This window comes from Nelumbo lutea, chromosome 1, assembly GCF_056320005.1.
Source record: "Nelumbo lutea isolate HS-2025 chromosome 1, American lotus-T2T, whole genome shotgun sequence".
NCBI classification, from domain to species: Eukaryota; Viridiplantae; Streptophyta; class Magnoliopsida; order Proteales; family Nelumbonaceae; genus Nelumbo; species Nelumbo lutea.
This window is the reverse complement of record NC_142684.1, coordinates 135,367,785-135,384,617: the sequence shown is the minus strand read 5'-3', so window position 1 is coordinate 135,384,617 and position 16,833 is coordinate 135,367,785. Positions and strand designations below refer to the sequence as shown.

Here is a 16,833-nt window from a genome sequence, read left to right as displayed (position 1 = left end):
GGATGGATTGTATCAGTTATAAGGGTTTGCATTTATGAGTTTTTATGGAGTAAGATGCATTTTTGAGATGTATCATATGGAGTAGAGGACTGTACACGTGGTCAAATCCATAATTCCGTTTAGTTGGTGGGCACTGGGCAGTTAGATTGGCCATATCATATGGAAGAAATAGGACAAATGCATCATAGACGATCATACACCTTACCACCTTAGAGGATTGGGCCGAGTAGGGGAACTTTCCCTAAACACATGAAACAAATTTCCCAAACAATTAAAATTTGTATGGCCCAAGCCCAGCCCATTTGGATGGCTAGATCCAGGCCCAGCACCCCTAAGCCTTCCCAGTTCCCTCTAGGCTTCGTTCTTGCCACTTGCTAGGGTTTATAAGCTACTGGTTTTCTACATCATTCTTTCCCTCTCCCTCCCCCTCCCCCTCTGCAAAACCTCTCTGCAAATCGGGAAAGGAAGAAAGCAAATTCCTTCGAGCAAGAATGGTAGGGTTCGAGGTAGGGGCAGTTCCCTTCAACTCAGATGGATGGGGTCCTCCTGAGACACCCGCTCCACTCCTCTCCAACCATCCCAGCAACGTCCCCTTCGCTCCCTTCTCTTGCTCCGAGAAACTTGGCCGCATTGCCGACTGGACTCGCAACTATAACCCATCTCGCAACAACCCTCGAAACCCCTCTGACGCTGTCTTTGATTTCGCCCTTGACGAATCCTCCGCTGCTCTCGCCGCTGATGATGATTCCACCTTCCGCCTCGTCGACGGCAAGCCCCCTTCTCGCCCCAGGTTCGGCCCCAAGTGGCGTTTCCAACAGCAACGCCAGCTCCCTCAACGTCGTGACGAAGAAGTCGAAGCCCGCAAGCGCGAAGCTGAGAAGGAACGTGCCCGCCGCGACCGCCGCTACAATCTAAACCGCTCCGGAGCTAACGTTCCCCGTCGTGAAGCTGCCGTCTTCAAATCATCCGTCGATATCCAGCCCGAATGGACTATGCTCGATCAAATCCCGTTTTCCACATTCTCTAAACTCTCGTTCTCTGTTCCGGAGCCTGAAGACCTCCTTGTGTGCGGTGCTCTTGAATTCTATGACCGAACTTATGACCGTGTTAATCCTAAGAATGAGAAACGCCTTGAGCGCTTCAAGAATAGGAACTTCTTCAAAGTTACTACTACCGACGATCCAATCATCCGCCGCCTTGCAAACGAGGATAAAGCAACTGTCTTTGCCACTGATTCGATTCTTTCGACTCTGATGTGCACCCCCAGATCGGTTTACTCATGGGACATTGTCATTCAGCGAGTGGGGAACAAGTTATTTTTTGATAAACGTGATGGGTCGCAACTTGATCTGCTTTCTGTTAACGAGACGTCACAAGAGCCATTGCCCGAGGCCAAGGAAGATATTAATTCTGCATATTCTTTGAGTGTTGAGGCAGCTTATATTAACCAGAATTTCTCACAGCAGGTTTTGCTTAGGGATGGGAACAAGGTGACCTTTGAAGAGCCAAATCCATTTGCCGCTGAAGGGGAAGAAGTTGCTTCTGTTGCTTATCGCTATCGGCGGTGGAAACTTGATGATGACATGTATCTCGTTGCACGGTGTGAGGTCCAGAGTGTCTCGGATGTGAAAGGGCAGAGGTCTTTCTTGACGTTGAATGCACTTAATGAGTTTGATCCCAAATATTCGGGAGTTGACTGGAGGCAAAAGTTGGAGACGCAGAGGGGAGCTGTTTTGGCTACTGAACTGAAGAACAGTGCAAACAAACTTGCAAAGTGGACTGCTCAGGCACTGTTGGCAAGTGCGGATGTAATGAAGTTGGGATATGTTTCAAGAGTTCATCCCCGGGATCATTTTAACCATGTCATCTTATCTGTTGTTGGATATAAACCAAGGGAATTTGCGACCCAGATTAATCTTAATACTTCAAACATGTGGGGGATTGTTAAGTCCATTGTTGATTTGTGCATGAAATTGAATGAAGGAAAATATGTTCTGGTTAAAGACCCATCAAAACCACAAGTTAGGATTTATGAGGTTCCTGCAGATGCATTTGAGAATGATTATGTGGAGGAACCATTGCCAGAGGAGGAACAGGTGCAACCCCCAGCTGAAGAAGATGGAAATGATGGTGAGGCTATTGCTTCTACGAATGGTGTGGAAGAAAAGGAGATAAATGCTGAGGTTTAAGGGTAATATATATTTCTTTGAGGCCTCTTTGTTCTTGTTAATGTCAGGAGCGTTAATTGCTTGGTCTTTTCAGTTTTTCTTGAGATAGTTGGCTTCTTATGAATTCAATATTTAAATGTTATTTACCTTATAAGAAAGTGGTTTTGTTATGTGGCAATGTTATTTTCATTCTAGTATGAACATTAATGTTTCGTGATTATTTTCCTTCTATGTCCTATAAATATGGTTGTGAGCATGATATATACACCATGCATTGGACTATTGGTTGCACTTAACTGACGAGCTTTACCGATCCAGCTAGTTGATATGGACTATAAACCATGAAATTAAATAAGATAGTATTTTAGGGAGTTTGGATGTGCAGTAATCTCTAAGTCTCGTATTTTATTGATGGTGTTAGAAGTCCTATAAGAAGAAATGGAATGTTTTCATCCTCTTTCTTCTTTATTATTTTCCATTTTGCCCTTCAAATGTATGTGATTATGGAGCTAATTTCTCATAAGCAGGACTGAGGATGGTTGTAGATGGTATATGGTGCTTGCCTGCTTGGCTTGTTACCACATCTAATGGGGCTACAATATTGCATCTAATGGGTAACCTTTGTGACAGTTTGTTCAAGTTAAGACTACTTTAGATAATTGTACTTTAGTGGTATTGGCAAATATATAGATAATGGGATCTCCTTCAGTGGTATAACAAAATGTAGAAAGAGATTGCTGATTGAAGACCGGAATGAATTGGGTGTCTCTACTAGGAAGTAGGAAAATGTAACAAGTGTAAAGATGTGTAAGCAAACTAAGAGCCCATTTGAGAGGGCTTCAGCTTTGATTGAGCTGTGTTACTGAGCCACTTTGAAGAAACTACTACAACTAGCTTCACCAGGAAGTTGATTTATTATCTTAATAAAAGCATATTCTGGCTTTGTGGGTTTTTTTTACCAATCATAGCTTCTATGCTTTCCATATGGGGCTCACCTTGTGACGCCAGAAGCTGCTGTGTGAAAGCCCTCCCAAGTGAAATTTAAAAAAAAAAAGCTCTCCCAAATGAGTACTATGGTGGTATGACTTGTTCATGGAAAGCAGGGCTTATTTGGAACTTAATAGTTTGAAGTTGAGGTTAGAAGTGAAAGCTATCCAAGACTAGGTAGGGTCTAGGGCTGCTTAACAAGAGTAAAAGAAATCTAGGAACAATTGATAGATTAGTCTCTTAAAAAATTTCAACTGAACTCTTATTGATAAAAAAAATCAACTGAACTCAACTTTCAAGTAGAAGAGATCAATCGATTGGATATTATACCTAAGGACAATTGTTATTTTGTTGCAGCTATCTTAATATTCATAGATACTTGGTTAAATACTTAAATGGTTTTGCTTAAATAAACTTTTCTGAACTATAAACATAAGATACAAACTTATCTGTTCTGTAAATTGTAATGTTAATGATGCTTTTCATTCTTCTTGAGTTAGGTCTCAGCTGAGGTCATTGTAATCATTTTTATTTTAATAAAACTTTCTTTCTCTTTGCAACAAATAAAATTTCTTTCTCCTTGCTACAAAAAAATCTCATAATACAATCTGTAGGCTTAGTAATAGTTAGATCATGGGTGGCTATTACAATCTGGCTTAAGGTTGGGAAGGAGCACCCAAATTTAAGGTGCCGAGTATGTATCATGTGAAATAATAAAAGAGGTACATGTCACATGGGACCAACTTTTAGAACGAGATTTAAGTGCAAATACTTGCACAACCTATGGGTTAATAAGTTATCTTTTTTTTTTTGAAAGATTAATAAGGGGGATTTGGTTTCTTAATGCATGGTCAGTAAGCTACAATGCAAGGTTAATAAGTAATCACAGATAATCAAATTGAAAGAATGCTTAGAAAGCTATAAATGGAGCACCCTCAGGAGGATTATAAGTACAAAAATGTTTGTTTGGATGATTGTTAAGTTCTATTTAATAGTTATTGATGATAAGGGGATTTGGTTTCTTAATGCATGGTCAGTAAGCTACAATTCTAAATTGGGTCATATCTTCATCCATAGGTTACTTCCATGGGTGAGTTTTGAGCTGGAAAATCTTGGTAAGTTATAGGCTCCTTTTTTTGTATCCCGTTGAGATTTATGTTCTGATAATCTTGTGGATATTCATACCGATGAATCTTACCTACATTAGTGGTTAAAATCTTGGAGTTGGCAACAAGTCATGGGCAACTTTAATTGTTGCTATTGACCAAAGAACTTGATTCCTGGGATGCATGTGAGGAAAGTAGGGGTGCAAGTTGGGCAGGTTGGGCTGGGTTTTAGCTCAACCCAGGTCCAACCCTAAGAATTGGGGCTAAAGCCCGAGCCCAGCCCGCACTATGATTTGATGCACTCGGGTTTTGCCCAGGCCTGGGATGGGCTCAGGTTAGTCAATCAACACACTATAAATTGGTATACATGTATGTGTATATGTATGCATGTACACATATATGTAAAAAAAAAATTATGCATATATGCATGTGTGCATTCAAATATGTGTCTATATATCCATATATACATGTATATAATTGGGCCAGGTTTGGGTTGGGGTAAGGTAGGCCAGGCTTGGGCTACCCAAGGGTTTGGGACAAGCCCAATTCAAAAAATTAAAATGCCTGCCCAGGCCCAGCCTGATGACTGAAAATCTAAGTGCAGCCCATGTAAAACTGCAGGCTGGGTCTGTGCAGGCTCAGGTTGGGCCTGCCCAATTTGCACCCCTAGAAAGAGTCATTAAAAATATCTTTCCCTGTTCTATATAGAACTAGTGTGGATAAGAATATCTTCGATGTTAATTGCTTTTAAGGAACTTTGGGGCATGTTATGGTTCCCATGTTTATTGGGTGTCAGATCATTTTGTTTTTCTTTTAGAAGTTTGAATGAGAAATTTATCCTATAAGGTGGAGGTGAAAACATTGTACATTCTGCACTGATGGATCATCATCTTCTTTGATTGGTAGGTTTGGGGCTGTGTAACTAGAGTCTCTATCTTGTAGACAATGACTTTTGATAAGATTCCTATTGTGGATCAACTTAGGAGCTTATAATCTCACAAATTGGCTATCGCAGTATCATTGGATTATTATTATTATTATTATCGTTAGTTATTGATCAAAAAATATTATTATTATCGTTAGTTGATGCTGTGTTGTCATTATCCTACTTGATGGGTAGGACGAACTCCTGGTTCTGTGAATGATCTGAGTAGGCATAACTGCTCCAATTGTTAGTGTTGGTCATTATGGTTGATCGTTATTGTTAATATGCTCTGCTGTCCTTGATCCAGCTTGATTATCAATCTCTAATCCGAATGTGTGTTAATGATGATGTTTTCTGAATGCACATTTTGCATGTGAGTGTGTGTGCATGCAATTGAAACAGGATTCAATGTAGCCAACCCCATATAGTTGGGATAAGGCATGAGTGATGATGATGATGATGAATGTGTGTGCTTGCGATTGATAGGTCATCCCCATAATTATTAATACCCAAGTTGGTATTGGATGTTCTCATTTTACGTTCACTCATCCTTTCCTTTCTATACTTTGTGTTTATGTTTGGATGTGTCCATGTTGTTAACTTCTAATTTATTTTGTTTTTTTACCTCTTAATGGAATTTCATGTAGGGATGGAAATTCTCACCCTATCCATCTAAGCTACCCACTTATAAGGGGGCAAGATTGGTGGTTTCTTAAGGTGGATTGGAAATGGGTGGAATTTTGTATGCATTCATGTCTCTCCTCTCATATCAGAAGGATGGATATTTGGGTAGGCATGGGCTGGTTTGGGTTACAGGAGTTCACATCTGATGTGGCTGTGTATTTGGACCCCACGGTGGGCAAGGTGCCATAGGTGCACACAGGACCCACATTTCAATGCATCACTCTCTTATTGGAGCTTGAAAATGAAGGTTGCAGATATTAGAATAGCATAAGCTATTTTGTTTGAACAAATTGGCTCTACATATCTGACGTATAGCCCATCTTTGTGTATTTTGTATGCATACTTTTTCATAAACTAATATTTCATGTTTTTTTCTTCTAAAATTTCAGGATATTAATAGATCGCTATTATGACGTATGATTGAGGATATTGAAGCTAGGTACCTCAGTCTCCGGCGGAGTTAGGATGGCTTGCATATCTTTGTTTCTGAGCTAAACGCTTTAAATTTCCCCTTTTTTTTTTTTTTTATTTCATCCACCATAACTAGGAAGAGGAATAGGGGACCATATTTTGTTGTCTTTTGTTATTTTTCATTTATTATTATTTTTTTGTGTACCTGAAGGTGGAATTTTCAGACTCAGAGAGCTAATACAAAAGATTTTTAGTACCAGTGTTTATTTTAGTTTAGTAGGAATTCTGTAGAAGAAATCGGCTTACTCCAGTTTAATGGTTTCCTTGCCATAAATGCATAAAAGGTTTTCTAGTTTTAATGGAGAGGGTTGAGGTATAATTACGGAAACCTTACAAAAGATACCTGTTAATATGCTTGTTTGATTAAAAGAGTTGAGACAAGGTTCCGCACTCCTAATAATTATAAGAGTAGTGGTGATTGGTGAATTGTATTATTGATTGATGATGATGAATGAAACTAGCTTTGGTAAAATAACATGAAAGTGTTCTCATTTCTGTTTAATATCTTCAAACCATTCACACTCCCACGGATATCTTGAAGCAACAAATAGACTTCAAAAGGCACACAAAATGAAGGACCACTGGTTCATTTCATAAGACCATCACAGTCGGATTCAATTACCATTCTTCCTTCAGAGCCCAGATCTCCTGGGAGCAAAAAGCTGAAAGTATGGCATTCAGCCGAACATCTGGAATATCTCCTGTTAAATTCATGGGCTGATGACAGAATGTTGGCACTTTTTTATCTCGCAGGAAAATCCCGTCTCCTTCATAACTGCTTAGCTAACCTGATTCCTACCAAAGAAGCTGCTACCTCCGAGAAGGCCAGGGATCTAGGAGTATCAGAAAGAGACACCCCACCCTATCTCCTTTTTCCTGGTTCTTTGAGTTGTGTTTTAATTTTAAGCCCAGATTTAATTTTATTTCTTGTAACATTTGGATAAATTTCAGGATTTATGCTTTAAAGCCCAAAGCCCAGAGCTCTAATTTTTAGGTTTTGTACTTTGGGGCTCAAAGTGCTTTGGCTTAAAGTTATAATGTTTTTAAAAACCTTAGTCTTACCGGCTAATCAAGTCCCTTTTTGCCTTAATTTTGTTTCTCACGGCCCAAACTCAAAAGCAGAAGCTTATCACCCTAAATTTATGGAGATAAAAAAATCATTTGAGGCCCTCAAGTGGAAAGGTTAAATGGCGTTGGGTGCATCTTACACTTTATCAAAGATCAAATAGATCTTGTACAAATGGATCTTGTAACGACATAGTGGCATCATATTATGGATAAGGTTAGGCACATTAGATCATGCCCACTTTCTTTCCCGAAACAATCTGGGCCCGAGGCCCAGCCCACATCGCCTTGGGATGGAGATCGTTATTCGTTGGTCAATGTGTTGTGCGACCATTTTTCAAACGAAAACAAACAAAAGATCATGTGACTTCAGAGTCAAACACCTACGTGGAAGTTGGAGCAGCGCGTATTCCCCGTCCCATCTCCCATCTCTCACCCTATCTACACGAAGTAAAAGGGCAACGACTCTGGACAATCACAGCCGTACGATCGCACTCCTTCATTTTAGTGTTACATTGTTTGGTCTGTCATAGCCGTCCGGTTGGTGCCTATGAAGTGGGACCCCCTCGTATTCTGGTGGGGCCCATGCAGCATTCTAGCGACACGTTTTTCAGTCGCAAATGTGGGGGCCGAGACTGCGCTGCTAAATGCAATTTGAGCCCAAGTGACCGTCAGTCAGACTCAGCCCATGGGCCTGTTCTCTCTCTTCAAGACTCCAACTGAAACTATCCCTTCTCTCTCCTCGTCTGATAGTTATCAATAGATCTTCGTATCTAACCTCTTTTCTTCTCCTACCGCCCTATAACAAGGGTTGACTCTTCCAGAATATCTCACCAGATCTTCTTCCGTCTGGGTAAGAATCTTTCAATCACCTAACCTTTTCCTTTTATGACTTTTTTTTTTTGAAATTTTGTTTTCTGTGTTTTCTTGTTAGATCTTTAAGGATCTTGATCATTTCAAGTAGTCGAGATCGTCTTTGGAGAAAACAATTGAATCCTTATCTGTTTACCCAGTTAAGATCAGATTTCAGTAAGAATTATGCATTGTGTTCTATTTTTCAGGTTTTGATTTGGTTATTTTTTATTCATTTTGTTCAAATAACTTATCTTTTTGACAATGTTTTCTGGTAATTTTGTTAACCGGTTTGTTTTCATGTTTCGACGAATGATTCAGCAAAGTTTTAGACTTTTAGTTTATTCACTTATGTTTATACAGAGCGTCCACCCTGGTCTTGGTTCCATTTTTTTCTCCGTGATCTCAAAATTTATTTGTTCAATGTCTGCATGCTTGAATCACTCTCTCTCTCTCTCAATTCTTTTAATATTCATTGTAGTTGTTGGTATTGTTGGGGGAAGAATCGATAGACGAGCTTTGTCTGGTTAGCCCCGGTGGCATCGTTCGATAAATGAGTTTCTTTTCTGTGTTTATTGTCTTCTGATAAAGGGTTTCCTTCTATGTGCTAATATATTTGTTCTCTGTCAGTCATTAGGATCTGAGGGTTTTACAAAATCTTTTCTGGATCAAACAATCGGTGGAAGACATGGGTGTGGAGGTCTTGAGAGCTGAAATCGTGCAAGTAGCCGTTAAAGATGGAAACGAAGAGATAGATAGCAGAGAACTGAATCAGGATTTGGCGCTGGATGAGCCAATCAAGTTTGGTTCACATGGAACTGATGGTCCCGTCAAAGCAGAGGTGAATGCTCTTCCAGTTGCTCCGAAGGATGCTGCTGATGAATGGCCTGCACCCAAACAGATCCATTCCTTTTATTTCGTCAAGTGTCGGTCATATGAAGACCCTAAGCTGAAAGCCAAAATTGATCAAGCTGACAAGGAGCTTCAGAAAAAGAATCAAGCTCGACTTAAGATCAACGACTTAATAAGGGAGAAGAAGGTATTCTAATGGTTTTCCATGCTTCTGGAATTCTTTGATTTCTTGAATACAGAAATTAAGTGGATTCCTCATATTTGTCAGGATGGTTGAATTTTCATGTGTTTGTATGTGTCAACATGTCTTAATTTTATTTCATAAGATGCCATATAAATAAAACCTAACGTGTTAGGTTCTGTAATTGTTTGACCAGTCGGAACGAGTACAGATTATTTCACAATTGAAGCCTTTAACTGCTGAAGACAAGCGATATAGGTCAATTGTGGATGAGAAGAGAAAGGAAATGGAACCCCTTCAACAGGCTCTTGGGAAGCTGCGCAGTGCAAACAATGCAAGCCGAGAGAGGGGTATTGGTTTATGTTCATCTGAAGCAGAGCTTAATGAATTTGTAAGATTAACCTTGAAACTCCCAAATTACTTTGGAGTCCTGTATGTAGTTGAGTGTTGTGTGCTATATTGACTCACTCATGGGGATTGTGGAGAACAGATTAAAAGTTTGCATTATCGGATGCAACACGAAAGCATATCATTGGTTGAGGAGAAGCAACTCCTTAGAGAAATCAAGCAGCTTGAGGGCACGAGGGAGAAAGTTATAGCTAATGCAGTTATGAAGGCAAAGATTGAGGATTCGTTGGGTCAGAGAGAAGCTATTCAGGATCAGGTCAAAGTAAGGCTTCAACATATTGACTTGTTTCTTCCCCCTCCATCATCCCTACTACATACTTTTATTTATGTTTTCCCTCCAAAATTGTGCAATCTGATTTTTCTACCACTTGACTAGTCTATAACCAAGCAAGATTTCATTCATATTCATCTCATTGTAGCTTATAGGTGTTGATTTGGATGGAGTAAGAAAGGAGCAACAGACGGTTAGAGCAAAAATTAAGCATTTTGAGGAAAAACTGAAGGCCATAGACAATGAGTTCAGTTCATTACAGGAGGAACTGATGGCTGTGATTCAGAAAAGGGATAAGGCATATGAAAGCCTTGTTGAACTGAGAAAACAGCGTGATGAAGCGGTATGATGACTTTAGTTCCACTTCCTTTAACATTTTCTAACTTATTCTCAAGTTTAAAGTAGTATGTATTTGCACTTTGTAGGTTTGTAGTTTGAATAGTTCTTTCATCTAGAGTTATGCTAAAGAAATAAGTTGAGGAAAGTTCCCTTTTTTCTCTAGTATGATTCATGAATGCCAAATATTTTATCTATGTTGCTCAGGTGCCCAGTAAGCTTCTTAGCCCAATAGGGGGTACCTTTATGCAAAGTTTCTCCTTTTATAATTGATTCATTTGCCACTTTTTTATTTGGGATTTTCTACATTTTAGAACAACATCTTTATAAGTTATTTGGTCCTTTAAGTTTCCCCATATTGATTTTTATTCATGGACTAATATGAAATGTTGGGAAAAGTAAGTGGAAAGGCATACCCTTGTTGTCTTCTATATTATCCAAACTTGAGTGTTTTCACCCACCACTCTTCTCTAAACTTGGATAGATTGGTTTCGCAGTTCATAGGCTGACACAATTAGTTTCCATGGATGGATGGACACTACCAGAATCTTTTTTTTTAATAAAAATATATTAAAATATAAAAAGAAAAAAAATCAAATGTTCATTTACAAAAATGTTTATCTAAAACAGGGGAACTCTCAAATGGTTTCCAAGATTTAATTGGACAATCTCAGAATTAGAACTTTGCAACTAAAAAGAAATTTTGTTACTACTTGTATCCTACTATTTTAAAAATACTCTAGACTCCTCACAAATGGTTGCATGCATTGAGGCAGAGAATGTGATTTCATGTGTTCTTAGGGCTCAGTTTGGAAATAGTACAAATGCAAATATGCACAGCGTAAATACATACAAAATAATACAAAATATAAGGTTTTGCACTCTACATATTTGCATTTGTACTCCTTCCAAACTCAGCCTAGTGTACTGCATTTACAGGAAAAACTGAGAGAATCCTAGGTTCCAGGAAATCTGAAGAATGATAATTGATTAACCAATCAAAAATGAATAATAATTGATTAGGAACATTGCGAATCATGAGGCCTTACTGATTTGAACTAAGCCTCCTATGCCTTATGTGATGATCTTAATCATAACACCCTGGCTCAATGATAATTATTCTCATGTAAATGTTTTCAAGTAAATTGTTCCAGCGTTTGCTCATAACAAGACCCTATAGAGTATTTTGTACTTGGGAGATGTGTATTTGAGTCTACAGAAAAACCAATGTTTATGTACATTTTGACCATTCTATGAAAGAAAATGCATGCAAAAATAGACCCTATTAAGTATTTTGTACTTGGGAGGTATGTATTTGAGTCTGCAGAAAAACCAATGTTTATGTAGATTTTGACCATTCTATGAAAGGAAATGCATGCAAAAATAGACTGTGTTAGATGTAGTTCAAAGGATATGCCAACCATCAAATCCTTCAAAAAGAAAATGATGAGATGCTAAATTTTAGGATTTCCTAACTGCTCCATATTTTGAAAGTTGATTTCAGTCATAGTTTTTACTTCTAGAGCATGCAAGGTGGATTTTCCTGTGGGTAAAGAAGATAATATAGATGCAAATTTAATCTCAGGGTTTATTTATAAGGGAGGATCAAGAAGTTGAAGGTGTTATTTTAGCCATCTTTAAGGATGTAATCATTTGGATTGTGGAATATCTTGTTTAATACCTTAAATGATGGGGAGAATTGAACAAAGATGTGCCAATGGGTATTCACCCCTTTAAGGGATTAAGATTCAGTTTGAGGCTTGTTATTTACTGTCATGTTATCAACCTTGTACTTATAGGGAGAGTTTCAAAATTTTGCAATGTATTGGGTTGTATCGACCGATATGTATTGTTTCGACAAGAGCCCGATACACGGAATGTGTAGAAATCATCCGTTCCATTTTTTTCGTATGTAGCGCACCAATACAGGCCTCTATCGGCCTGTTTCGGCCGATACGGGCCGGAAACAATCCAATACAGCCTGATACACTTGATTTTTTTTTGGGTGCCCTTCATTCATTAATCTCTTTAATTACCTCTATATTTAATTCTAACTTTTCTTTCATTAATTAGTCAATTACTGTTACTTTAAATTTAAATTTGAATTTTAGCGCCTAATTTGAATTCTCTTATTAATTCCACTAATTAATGATACTCTCATTAATTCCACTAATTAATGATCCTGTCTCATTAATTTCGTTTTGTTGGTATAAAAACTACAAACTTTAAACAATGGCAAGATTCGAACCTTAGTCACTAGGTTTTAACAACTACAAGTCACCACTAGGCCATACCCATTTATTTGTTATAGTCATATGCATTATTATTTTTACGTAAATTTTCTCTTTTCTTAATGGATATTTTTTAATGAATGCTAGAATTAATTATTAAAATTTATATACTAATAAATACTAATATAAATTTATTTACACACATAACATTTCTATTGGTTATTTGAAAATTGATGTATACACATTCATATTTTAGTTCTTTTTTTGTTTTCTCACATTTTATTTATTCCATCATTTTTCAACAGTTATTAATTGTAATTATTTACAATTAAATGGTTGTAAATATGGATTTTTACATTTAAATAACTTATTTACAATCATTTAAAACTTACAATTATTGTTAGTAATATATTTTTAGGATATATTTGAATTTCCTAACATATTTATACGTATCTTACTTTTTCGTCCGTATCTATGCGTATCCAAAGTGTATCCCGATACGTCTCTTAAAATTGTCTTTCCGATACACCTTGCATTTCTGATACTTTGAACCATGATAGGGAGGGCAAGGTTTGAAGGGTCATGTTGGTTTCCATGTATGAATAGTTTTTTCTTTAGTTGTCTACTTTCCTAATTCCAATGTATGAATGGAGGATGTTGTGACAATACTAAGGGCAATGAACTGCATTGCCATCCTAGTGTGGTGAGGAGTGACCAAGGTTAAGATATGGTATTCAGTATTCTTTACAAGTCATGTGCCATAAAGGCGTCCAAGTTGTAATGACAAATTGGCAAGTGGGAAAAGCATCCAATTTGCATTGCCATTCCTTATCATTCTGGATGGGCATGGGAAAAGAAGAGACTTTAGGGAAAGTGCAGCCTGACAAAGCATACACATTGACATCAAAGAGCTTGGGATTGATGGATACTGTGTCAAGGAGCTTATTGGCTTTCAGGAGATCATGGTGGAGTGGAATTGGGATGGGTGCAGAATTCAGTTGACCTCCAGTCCCATGATCTAGACAGCATAAAATGAAAAAAAAGTCTGTAGATATGGAGGTTGATAGCTATGAACTTTGGTACATATAAAACAATAATTATAGGAATTGGGTAGGGATAATTGTAGTAAAACCTCAAAGCCAGAGTTGAAAATGGAAAGGGAAGGGCAAAAAACAATTGGTATAGATAGTGAAAAAAGAGAACTGTCTTCTCATTCTTTAATGGGGTTTATGGCCCTAGATTGGAATTAGGAATAAGATTATACCAGCTCCACATAGGTTGACTTAAAAGATGACACTGATCATGATAATGCCTGTATTCCTTTTTCCACAATGGTGGTAAAATGGCCTTTTTCCCTCCCAATTAATTCCTCTTCATTCACCAGATGATAGATAGGTGTAGTAACTTGACAATGGTTGAAAACTGATGTCCTTGTCAGCTTTAGAAGAAATAGAAAAAGTTACTCAAAAGAGTTATCTTGAAAAAAAGTAAGAAAGTTAGGCATGTGTCATTACCTTTGTGATTTGATTTGTCCTTATAAGAAATAAATTTCTTCTTAGTTGAATAATAGGCCATGCTTTTTGTTTGTTGTGGTCAGTAATGAAGTGATCATATTTGCAGCCACAGAAGCAACTGGGGACTTCAGTTTTTTGTTTCGTACAAGTTGACCAAAACTATATTCACTTGGTCAATGGCCTGGAGTTGTGCAGTGAAAATGTTAGTTACCCAGGAGACCACCGATGTGGCTGGGATGCTTAAATGTTATGTTAAGACTTCACTTTTATTGTTAGTTTGAAACTGTTTAGCATTTAATTCACTAATTTTCTGAAATGATCTATATTGTATAAAAAACGGGAGTGGGATGGTGGGTCTTATGGATATGGCATCGTGATATCTGTCACTTGTTTTTTTTAAGGTAGTGGATGGGTAGATTCAGAAAGTTCCCAACATGGACCCGACCAGAACTACAATTAGGTTGCTAACCTGAATTGTATAAAACCTGGGCAGATTGGCAAAAAAGAATTCTTCTATCAATATAATCAGGTTGGCTTGGGTCAGAAAATGTCAATCTGGATCCATCCCAAATATGATTGAGTCAGGCTAACCTAAATGAAAAAGGAACTGGGGTTGATCGGTTTATTGTGAATACTGCCTCTCAAAATAACCATCTTTTTGAAATTTTGAAATGTCTAAAGTTTATATTACATTGAATTTCCTTTTTTATAAAAAAGAAATTGTATTAACTTTTGTGCTAGCAAAATATAAGGGATGCCTAATTTTAATCCTGTTTTCTGATGCTTTTTTTTGTGCTTATTTGTTCATTCAGAATGCTCACTATTTCCAAACTCGTGCACTCTTAAATAATGCCCGAGAACTTGCTGCAAAGAAGGATATAGCTGCACTGGAAGAACTATCTCACACAGAGGTCTGTTGGATCACTTATTATCCATCCTATCAAGGATCTTTGTGCAACCTCCCTTTCCAGAGATATTTTGGTGTTCTTAACTTTTATTTTGTCTTTCCATGGTCAGGTTGAGAAATTCATGTCCCTCTGGAGTAGCAATAAGACTTTCAGAGAAGATTATGAGAAAAGAATCTTGCCATCACTTGATGCCCGTCTGTTAAGTAGGGATGGAAGAATGAGGAACCCCGACGAGAAGCCATTGTTTTCAGTGGCACCGGCACTTACTGAACCAGATGTAGTGGCAAAGGCCAACATAAAACAACCAAAAGAAGATTATAGACCTACTACCCAAAATGATGCCATTCCTAACAAGAAGGTACAGAAAGAACACAATGATAAATCAACAGAGTTGTCCACAGTGAAAGTTGGTAATAAAGACGAGGAGAACATATCTGGATTTGAAAAACCAGTTAAGGAGTCTTCTACTGTCAATGAGATGGATGCAGAAAAGTTGAAAGAAATGAAAAGAGAAGAGGAAATTGCAAAAGCTAAGCAGGCTTTTGAGAGGAAGAAAAAGTTGGCAGAGAAAGCAGCAGTTAAGGCAGCTGTAAGGGCTCAAAAGGAAGCTGAAAAGAAACTCAAGGCAAGTATTATTTTCGTTTCTTTCTTATCTTAGAAAATGTTTACAATCTAATTTCCTTTTCAATGGGAACTTGAGATGTTGATGCACCCTATGTTTTCCTTCGACTCTTCAGGAGCGAGAAAAGAGAGCAAAGAAAAAGGCTGCAGCAACACAACCTCCGATCAGTCCTGAGGAGCAGACTGAAGTAAATGGAGAGGTTGCTGAACCAGAAAAGGCAGAAGAAAGTGTTGAAGGTCCAGTCCCATCAAAGAGTAAAGATCAAAAGGAGAATACGGTTAGGTATAGAACTCGAGCAAGAGGTCAAGACCCAGTTCCAAAAGTCATGTTTAAACGGAAGAGGTCAACTCCCTACTGGGTCTGGGCTGTTCCTGCTGCTTTGATGGTGGTCATGCTCATGGCCCTTGGTTACTACTATTTTCTATGAAAAACCAAACAAGTAGGTAATTTTAGACTGGTTAAAGATTAATTTTCCGGCTGATGAGCTTGCAGCTGCCTTGTCCTTGTAGTGGGCGACTTTTATTCTTGTTTTTTACATCCTTGGGAGGGGATGGACTATAAGATCATAATGTTGTTGGTTGCTCATGCTGTGTTGGAGCACCTTGAGGGATTGCAGCCAAAGCATATTTTTAGTTTTATTGGTGTACTTCTAACTTCTAAGCTATGGCACCTTAATGTTCAAAGTTTATATTTAATGCCATGTTGAATAGTAAATCTGATCGAGCAGGCTTTAGATTGATCGGCCAATCTGTTATTGTCATGGTTCAAAGTATTGGAAAAGTAAGGTGTATTGGAAAGACAATTTTAAAAGATGTATCAGGATATGCTTTGGATATGTATAGATATAGACGAAAAATTAAGATACATAAATATATATGCTAGGAAATTCAAATATATTCTAAAAGTATATTACTAACAATAATTATAAGTTTTAAATGATTGTAAATAAGTTATTTAAATGTAAAAATCTATGTTTACAATCATTTAATTGTAAATAATTACAATTAATAACTGTTGAAAAATGATAGAATAAATAAAATATGAGAAAACAAAAAAAAACTAAAATGTGAATGTGTATACATCAATTTTCAAACAACCAATGTAAATGTTCTGTGTTTACATCAATTTATATTAATATTTATTAGTATATAAATTTTAATAATTAATTCTAGCTTATTAATAAATATCCATTAAGAAAAGAGAAAATTTACTTAAAAATAATAATGCATATGACTATAACAAATAAATGGGC

The 16,833-nt window shown here is 37.5% G+C and overlaps 1 protein-coding gene and 1 pseudogene across 4 annotated transcripts; both read left to right on the top strand.

Moving 5' to 3' along the window:
* The first annotated feature begins 304 nt into the window (after positions 1-304).
* Positions 305-6,540, top strand: LOC148877748 (eukaryotic translation initiation factor 3 subunit D pseudogene; annotated as a pseudogene). Its single transcript, XR_016098955.1, has 2 exons — positions 305-2,191; positions 6,260-6,540. The product of XR_016098955.1 is annotated as a eukaryotic translation initiation factor 3 subunit D pseudogene (transcript).
* Positions 6,541-8,043: 1,503 nt separating this feature from the next.
* LOC148877747 (proton pump-interactor 1-like) lies at positions 8,044-16,328 on the top strand. 3 transcript variants are annotated; one of them, XM_088943402.1, is made up of 9 exons: positions 8,163-8,259; positions 8,341-8,418; positions 8,889-9,297; positions 9,488-9,682; positions 9,782-9,961; positions 10,119-10,313; positions 14,864-14,962; positions 15,069-15,584; positions 15,697-16,328. In XM_088943402.1, exons 3-9 carry the CDS (start codon positions 8,947-8,949, stop codon positions 16,006-16,008), a joined length of 1,848 nt encoding a protein of 615 aa, XP_088799528.1. In that variant the 5' UTR covers positions 8,163-8,259; positions 8,341-8,418; positions 8,889-8,946; the 3' UTR covers positions 16,009-16,328. The 3 variants fall into 3 exon arrangements, with proteins under 3 accessions (XP_088799524.1, XP_088799528.1, XP_088799537.1); XM_088943411.1 differs by having other exon boundaries at positions 8,175-8,259; positions 8,341-8,435; XM_088943398.1 differs by lacking the exon at positions 8,341-8,418 and having other exon boundaries at positions 8,044-8,259.
* The last annotated feature ends 505 nt before the right edge of the window (positions 16,329-16,833 follow it).